At 36.2% G+C, this 9513-nt stretch overlaps 1 protein-coding gene across 1 annotated transcript in view; it reads left to right on the top strand.

Annotated features, from left to right (window-relative positions):
* The window catches only part of whrna (whirlin a), a 212872-nt gene extending 210875 nt beyond the window's left edge, over positions 1-1997 (top strand). Inside the window, exon 12 of the mRNA XM_005725582.1 lies at positions 1213-1997. Coding sequence (XP_005725639.1) covers positions 1213-1395 — 183 coding nt within the window. The 3' untranslated portion in view covers positions 1396-1997. The remainder of the gene's footprint in view (positions 1-1212) is intronic.
* The last annotated feature ends 7516 nt before the right edge of the window (positions 1998-9513 follow it).

The raw sequence follows: 9513 nt of genomic DNA on the forward strand, positions 1-9513 counted from the left end.
GCAATAGTGTCCATTACATTTAACATGTTAGCATTGAAGCTATTGACGAATAAACTGAATAAACTGAATATTATAATTATGCCCTTTATCCTCTCATATTCCAAACTTAGCTATTGTTAAAACCAAGCTACTATTACTTTATTACTAGACTGAGATTCTTCAGTGCACCTAATAGCTGACTGCATGACACTGGAAGCTGATATTTTTTTGACAAAACATGCACTAAACAGTAACAGGGACAGTTTGTAGAGACAATAGATCATAAAACAAAGACCATGAAATCATGTCATGTCTTGTGCATGCAGAGTGTTTTATACATTTGTATTAATATTTTTATAATATTTTCAACTTTTTTTGATAGAAAAACATCTTAATGCCTGTATTTTATATGATTGGGTGTGTTTATGCTGATTAAATACTTTTTCTCATATTTATGCTGCCTTATTTACATTTTATTTGGTACCGAAACAATTTAAATGACTTTGGTGTAAGTGAACGGCAGTAATTATCATCAACTCTAGGAAGCTTTTTAAACCTGGTAAAGTAAGTGGTAAAGTAACCCTGTTTGGCAGGTTAGAAACAAATATATTCTGGCTGGCTGAAAAGTAAAGCCAGTTTAAATCACTTTCATAAACTCTGACCATATAACAAGCAAATAAATGTTGCTTTTTGGAATAGACTTGAATCTGAAGCTTTTGTGTGGCTTAATTATCTAAAATAATGCCTTTTCTATTGATATTTATTAAATATTTTACATATATAACCTCATGTATAATTTGACTTGACTTATTATTGGTCATTATGGAGATTTAAAGCCCAATTTCAAGATTATGTCTCTGTCATTCTTTTTTTTTTAGAAGTTAAGATTCATATAAATAACACTTTCAGACTGCAAGGCTTGTCCAAGGCTGCCTATTCTGCATTTGCTGGCAAATATCATTCACAGAAATATTATCCAGGAGGAAAAAGAAGAGTATTCACAGTGCAGCTTCAGCTCCAGAAAATTCAGAGACAAAAATTTAACAAATTTATTCCTGAATTTTATTTTACCATTATTACCTTAGAGGAATTTCTGTTCTCCTTGACTCTTTTAAGAACAAATATATTAGTACAAGTGTTTCCCACATGAGGCCGATTTATTTTGGATGTAATCATGGCGGGTTTTAAATAAGATCTCCCTAAAATTCCCCTCTCTTTCTCTGTCTCTCTCAGAGGGGTGGTTCAGCTCATAACTGCGGCCAGCTGAAGGTGGGACAGATTATACTGGAGGTAAACGGGGTTTCCCTGAGGGGCCGCGAGCACAGGGACGCAGCGCGCCTCATCGCCGAGGCCTTCAAGACCAAAGACAGAGACTACGTAGACTTCTTGGTGACTGAGTTCAATGTGGCACTATAGCTGAGTGGAAGAGGAGGGAGTACGATGACGAAGGTAGCACCAAGAGAAGAGGACTTCAAAGGGGTGATGATGCAGAAATATTCAAGTATTCTATTGATTTATATGGCACAACTCTTGGATAAACCTAAACAAACCACCAACTGATCTGAGCCCTTCTCCTTTCTCGGAAAACCCACTCTTGAATTTACAAGGCATTACTTTCACCGTGGACTTTGTCCAGGATTCTCCTCAACTTGTTACCTCCCCACTGTGAGACATTATGCGCTGCAGTGGAAAACCTGTACCTTTTGTGTTAAACCGTGTGGATTTCTGGAACTTCTCATAACACTCCCATGTCTCATGCTAACTTTATTTTACTTACTTTCTGCTTTTAACTGAGACAACTGCACATCTAAGATAAACTGATTGCTTGGCTTTACAAGTTTGGATTTGTATATGTAAAAATGGACAAATGTAGATACAGATGCATATATAATGTACACATAAAAGTACTCCTATAGAATTAAAAAAGAACCTGTAACCTCTGTCGCATCATCTATATATCTAAATATATCTGAATTATGGTGATGATTTCAGGACAATACATGAATCCACAAGTTTTACCAGAATAACGGTGACCATCAGCAAAATACCATCCTTTCACAAAGAGGAAATGGGGGGGGGGGGGTGTTCTTGTCATACTGACAAAAATAGAAATAAAATACCGATATTTGTTTACTCCGACATGAACCCTGACTTTGCACTTACACACCTCTCTTTATATCTGTGTTTAAAACTCTGCCTTCACATTAGGACGGCCAAATTGGAAAATATTATCCATCCACAGTATGATATGCAAAAACAGGATTCTGCATCATATTCAAAACCTCTGTGGAGGACTTCTACTGTGTTTTATTATATCCAATATCATAATTTAATTGGTATGTTTTTCTCTCCTGAATTAGGTTATTATAGTGACTTGAGTGGAGCTCATAAATGCTACTTGTTAACCGGGTGAACAGTAGTAGCGTTTACTGCTCAGGGGCCAATAAAAATCACAAACAGCTGGTGTGTCAACCAAAACAACATTACTATCTAGAGCTGTCAGCCAATAATTAGACATTTTTTCATCATTGCACGATGGAAAAATGTTAGTTGTGATGTGTTTAGAGTCTGATATGACTCTAAACACATCACGATTATATTTGGACATAACAGCAGCAGAGTTGGTTGCACTGCTGTAGGAGTGAGCCAAGGGTGCCTGCTGCTTAACGTTTGATTACTCCCAACATTTAAAACTGATTTGATCTTAATTATTTTTAAATGCACTTTTTCATAGACCAATGACTGTGACAATTATGTTGTTTATCTTTGACTCCTTCACAATAAAAGTCGCTCTTTGTTTCACCTTTTTAATGGTGTTAGCATCTGAAAGAGAAAATGTTCACTTTGCCTTAGGAGTAATTTACATCAGCGAGATGATCATTACTTAATATGAATATTAATCAAAGCCGCCCTACGGATTAACACAGCCTGTAAAATTGCAAATACATACTTTAGATTTTTAAACAAATGTGTCAGATCCCAGCTTTAAAGACTATAGCGTTGCTACAGTTTATCTACACACTCATAAATCAGACCTTACTTCTGCAAGTAACAAAATAAAAATACCTCATTATTGCAAGTATCTGTACATTACTTCAGTATTTATTTTCACGTTCTACTCTTTACCTTTTCGGAGCAGGGTTGTTACGTGAGGTTTAAGACATTTGAGGGGAGTATTTCCTGTCACTGTGCGTCTTCAAACATCAAACTGCCTTGAACCTATTTGGGTTGAACAATAACATATAAATGGCAATCCATGTGGGGTATCCAGAGAGGCAATTCTGGTGCAGAGATCATCAGCATACACACAAACTGCACCACTAATTCACTCAGAGATGGAGAAAGATGGAGAAAAGACAGGATGGGAGAAGAAGAAAGAAATTATTATTATAAGGTGATATTTGATAGGCTGGAAATTTAAAATGTCCATTTAATGTCCTTATTTATTTTAGAGTTGTTGTTTTATTAACAGATATACATGATTTGTTGCTCAGTTTATGTCTCTTTTTTTCATATTAGTGTAGGGTAGTAGTTTACACATTTTCCTAACAGCAAAAGATCCCCATTTGATTCTGGGAGGAAACACCAATCCCTTAAGGGTAGCGTCAGGAAGCATCCTGCATCTGCCAGAAAGAAATCTGCCAAATCAAGCATGTAGAGCTACCCGCTGTGGTGACCCCTTGCCACAAATTGAGGTGTACAAACTTTTTGTTACTCAGAGGTTGCGTGAAAGGCAGTTTAGTGCAGGTTACAGTGGTTAGTTGAAATACTTTGTTCGTCTGTTGCAGAGAAGGCTGTGGTCTTCACGGTCAGTGTGAGGTTGAGATGAGTAGCAGATATCACATTAAATTTAAGTTGAATTACACTTTCGTATTAGCTTTATTCTAATATAAAGGTGTGTATGAGATGGAAATCAGCCGTGATAGCTCATTGAGCTTTGGTTTATAACTTGTTGAAGGCAGTGATCACAGCCTGTATACTAAATCTGCTGGACCACACAATGGAAATGGTTGCTAAGTGACTATTTCCCCATGCTGCACCCACACCTGCTGAATCCCACTTTAACTCTAGACTATACAAATGTTTCTGTTTAGGTGCAGAAACAGTCACCTATCTATATTTGTTAGTTTGTAGTGCTGTAGCTACTTTTTTAAAATTCCCATTACTTTTGTCTCCTTTGTCTATATCGCAGAATTAGAATAGAATAGAAGCCAGAATGAAGTTTGCATTTCCTTGTTTTGTTTTAATAACGAGCTTCAGCTTTTCCACTTTTACTTGAGTAAAAAAGTTGAATCAGTACTTCAGCTTTTATCAGAGTACCTTTTAACACAAGGATCTGTACTTGTGACAAATGTGTGCACCTTTGCCATTTCTGCCTGCAAAAGGATTCTGGAGCTCCCCGTTTATGTTCCCAAAACTCTGAATCAAAGATATGTTTTTCAGATTTGGCTAGCTTAGTGTGGAGGTATTCTCAAAGATCATGAAATCCCCTCTCGGATTGCTCAGTTTTTCTTCTGCTTTCCCCCCCACTGAATAACAATTGATGATTTTATTTCATAATTTCAGAGTTATAATTATTTTCACCCAGGGGGGCCTTGCTGAAGCCATGGTTGGTGCAGTAATTATTCCCAAGGAGGGAGTAATGGGACATTTAGAGGACGACACTGCCAAAGATTTCTGTAACGCTCCTTTGCACTTGTGGTTGGATGCACAGTCACATTTTATCCATTTATAGAAAAGCAATTAGGAGATAAGCAATGACATAGAGTGAGAGATGGAGTGAGAGAGAATGACAATGAGGGAGTGACTGAAGTAACAAATGAGATGCACTTGTTGTTGTGGAGATGCTCTGCTTCCTCACAGGAAGAGTGCAAGCGTGGGGAGGATGTACAGCAACCATCCTGTATGTGTCACTCTAGAGACTCACATTAGGCTGCAGGTAAAAACTTGGAGTGATTACAGTAATTAATCCAAGTGCTCTGTGTGTGAACGTGTGATCGTTAAGCGTTTTATGCAATTGATGTGTGTCTGCCTGCAGATACCGCATGAAATTATGGAAACAAGAACATTTTGAAAACAAAGAGACAGCAAATAAAGACACATGTAAGCGCCATCAAGGGAGCTGTTGGACGAGACACAAACAGGGGAGCCGGAGTCTGGTAGTCCGGGCTTTTTAGAAGAATGCCAACAGCGCAGCTCTGTGAGAAATGGCTGTCAAAGATGCCCGATTCATTCTGGACATAAACGGAGAATAGAGAGCATTGTGTTCATGCTTTGATTTTACAACATATCCTTGTGTGACGGTAAAATGTCAACCTTCAATGAATCATCATGAAAAAAATATTTGTTTTAATCTCATATCTATGTTTGTACTTGTAAATATGACACCAATATATATTATGGGGCAAAAAATAAGAGGCTGAAGTCTGATTAAATACTTGGACTGCCTGAAGATCCTTTTTTGTTGTGACAATAAAACTTCAAACATTAGCTGATCTCTATTTTTATGCTTTACCTATCTGTTTTTTTTTAAAGCCTTATTAAAAATGCACTTTTCAAGAAGATTGGTCCTAAGAAAATCCACTAGATATAAAGCTATTTTTCCTCAGAACTCCTCAAGAAGCTACAGTTCTTACATTTGCTCCGAAGAGAATCATTCTGAGTAAAGTTTTAATCCATCTAAACATATCTTTCGTTTTAGCTCTGGTGTAGTCTACATCAATTTCTTTATCTCTGTCTAGCTGTGAAGCTGCTATATGTCCCTTTTCTTTTCTTTTCTTTTTTTCTTTTCTTCTTTGGATTGTTTATACCAGCTCATCTTTAGATATCCTGCAGTAAAAAAAGTCTTAATGAGAGCCATTACTGTATTACCAAATACAGAATTATTATTGCATTGTGTTGCCATAATAAAATAGAACTGAGTATGGGGAGTTATTGTTTTCTAAAAACGACAGTGACAAAAATATGACCGTTTTCATATGTCATGTTTTCTTTAATAATAAAAAGCTTTATGCTGATACTAAAACTGTCTGATTAGCTGGTAGTTTATTTTTTTGTTTTTTTAAATGTCCCAAGATCTTGAATCTCTAATGATGAAAAATGTATCCCATGGCTTTACAAAGCTGCTCACAGAGATAAAACAAGTTGTTGTTTTTTTTAAAGAAACTGTAGGGAAGTAAAAATAACTAGAGCTTTGTGAAAGTTCTGAGATCAGTCGGGGGCAAAATAAACACAAACAGACTTGGCCAGAGTATAGGCATGGATGTGGTTTCACTGCTTGGGCGTGTGGAATGAATAAACGAAATGCTCAGTGTCAATCATACAGAAAAGAAAAACCTGGCTTCTCAGTAAATGTGGTTTTCAAATTAAATGAGCTAAAACAAGACACAAAGGTGATATCGCTACAGATTTACTTGAAATTATATTTCTGCAACCCTTCATTTTCTAACCATTTGTGTTTAGATGTACCTTGGGATAGCTGTAATAAGATATAGGTTGAGGTAGATGAACACATCCTAGAGGATGTGTATTATATTAAAGTTCATGACAGTACAATTAGAAAAAGACTAAACAAGTATGACTTCTATGGAAGGGTTTCCAAGAGAAAGCATATTCCCTTTATGAAGAGCATTGTAGCAGAGCTTAGATTTGCAAAGTTACATCTAAGAAAATCACAAGAACAATGTCCTTTGAACAGACAAGAATAAAATAGAGATGTTTGGCCATAATTCACATCACAACGATCCCAAGAATGCCAGCAAATCTACACAAGACAATTACATTGATGGAAAAGATAACACAGATGCAAATACATTACCTTAAAAATATAAAGCTGCGATTGCACTTTTCTTGTATAGAAACATCTTTTCTATGAGACAGGATTGTCTGTACCCACGTCATCTGAAGCATTGTTAAGATAAAATGATAAAACTTTGGCTTTAAACTGAAGCACGTTTGCCAAAAAAAAACTTAAGTGCATCTCTAGCAATAATCCAAATTTGGCTGGTAGGAAATCTATCAACCATTCATCTGCTCATTTGAAAATATGTCAAACTAGGGAAACTTAGTTTATTTTGTAATCACATAAAATCTTTTACATTCAGACTTTTTAACTATGACTCTTCAACAGTTAAAGCTGTGACAGTTACACGCATGTTTTTGGAAATGCTTGATGAAAACTTAGTGAGCTACTACAGTGTGTTAAGATGTGGCATCTGAGGGAAATGTGGAAAAGCTCTTTAAGATTGTTCAGGCTTTAGAGTGTGTCCATTAATCCACCAAGTTCGTCTGAGTACACCCTAACTTAATTTGGATAAAAGCTAAGTATAAATATTTGAAAATAGATGTATAAAGAAAGAATGTACTGTAGAAAGTGCAATGAAATGCATGGTGTTTGTCCTTTTTGTGTGATCATACACTCCAAAAATAAATAAATAAATAAAATAAAATAAATCTGTGCCCTCTCTTAAGATGTTGGAACCTGTAAACCACAAAAATAAATTAAATATTTTACTGGACGGTTTCACCCAGGCAATTAAAATCTCAAAAGAAGGCGTCTCCTTCATGTGTTTGATCTCTAACAGTTTGTATCTAGCTCTGCTGTATTAAGTCTAACCTGCACAGTTGAGGCACTTTACAGGGTCTTTTAGAAGTTTTCCAAATTATCTTGGAAATCTTTCCATTGGCCAATGGAAGGATTGATTTCTGTGTTCTTTTCCAATAATAGATCCAAGTGAATAAATGAGACTGCATTTAAACCTTACCCACCCAGAAAAAAAGCAGTACTTAATGTTTTCTCCAGGCAAAACTGTTTTATTGTTTTATTTGCTGTTTTGCATTTAGTAGAACATCTTTAACCCTAATCAAGGTCCTAATTCTGTAAAATGTTTTTACAGGACCTTTATGTAGTCCTTAAAAACCAAGTATATCCTCACTGCTTCCCTAGAAATAAAGAATATAAGCCAGGTGCTGCTGATCAAATGCCTAAACTGATAATCAGCAAGTGTGACTGCCTCTAATAGAAAGAACACTTTGGAAATTTGCCAGTCTGGAGTATTCGGGAGTGTGTTAGCACAGTGCTATAATCATCACAGGGGTGGATGCCTCAGTAAATTCATGTTCAGTGTCAAATATACAAAAAACAAAACAAAAAAACAAAACAAAAGAGCTGCACCTCAAACTCTGTAGGCCTTTAGAAAAAGACTGACCAAGTGTGACTATGAAAAGAACATGGTAGCATGCTTAGGTTTGCAAACTTGCATCTGATCAAACCACAAGACTGCAGTGGTCCAGTCAAAGTCCAGATCTCAATAGCTGTGCATGAACAAATGCGCACAAACCCCAAACAACAGAAGCAACATTGTAAAGAGGAGTGGGCCAAAATTCCTCCATCATGACGTGAGACACTGATAAAGTCACACAGAAAAAAAGTCCTACAAGGTTAAATTTATTGAATTCCAAACCATATTGGCATAAACAGTATAAGCTTGATATCTGCACAGTTTTGTTAATTTATTTTTGATGATTTCAGGGATGGTTTGATGGTTGGAGTTTTCTCTGTATTATTTGGGCATCTTTACCTTTACTATAAAGCACCTTTGTGGGGACCGCTGTTGTGATTTACCCCTGTATAAATAAAAGTGAATCAATATATCACCATCTGCATACAGAAACACCTTCACTGACAGCAGTAGCCTGATGTACAAAAGACCTAACCTAAACATATCTCCTTTGGTCCTGTGTATTCATTTAAAGAAGGTTGTGGAAGAGTTTTTACCAAATCAACCCTGTCATGATATAAATGGTAGGCTGGTACGTATATAGGACGTCTAGTATAAGTCTCATTCATCTAATCACACACACACACACGCAGCACTTTTCTAGCACTCTCACGAACCCTCATATGGATGCATCAGGGGAAACTAAGTTCTATCTTAGTTTTATCAACTAAGATCTATTCACAGCCCAACATAAGCTGAAAAAGACAAGCTGCATCAGTGTGAATGTGTGCAAATGACTGATTGTGTGTGAATGACTATGAGGTAGGTTAGAGATGGAAACAGCCTATTGTGGAAGTAGTTGCAGACATAAAGATGACTCATACCATCAGAGAGAGGACAAAAGAGGGAAAAGAAAAGGCCACAAATTTAACAGCAAATATTAAAAATAGTAAATCTGTCTGGTAACAATGACATACAATAGCTCTAATGATGTAGAATTTGCCTAGATCTGCTCTCTTAAGTCTATATAACTAAACTACAGAGTATTTGCTTTCCTCCTAAGGGATTATCTGATTTTACAAGAATTTTAGAAGAACATCATTACCATAAAATACCCACTGCCTAACCTTTTTCATGTTTTCCTACAAAAGCCTCTTTAATTTAAAGGTTTTAAAGGATAAAAGAAAAAAGCCAACAATTTGTCCATTTCTCACTTGCTGTTGGCTGTTGCACTGTCTAGCTTTTTATCTCAAAGATATAGTTCTAGAAAAGTACATCTTTGAGACACACACACACACACACACACACACACACA

This window comes from Pundamilia nyererei, unplaced genomic scaffold, assembly GCF_000239375.1.
Source record: "Pundamilia nyererei isolate P.nyererei 1_Seehausen unplaced genomic scaffold, PunNye1.0 scaffold00016, whole genome shotgun sequence".
Classification (NCBI taxonomy): Eukaryota; Metazoa; Chordata; class Actinopteri; order Cichliformes; family Cichlidae; genus Pundamilia; species Pundamilia nyererei.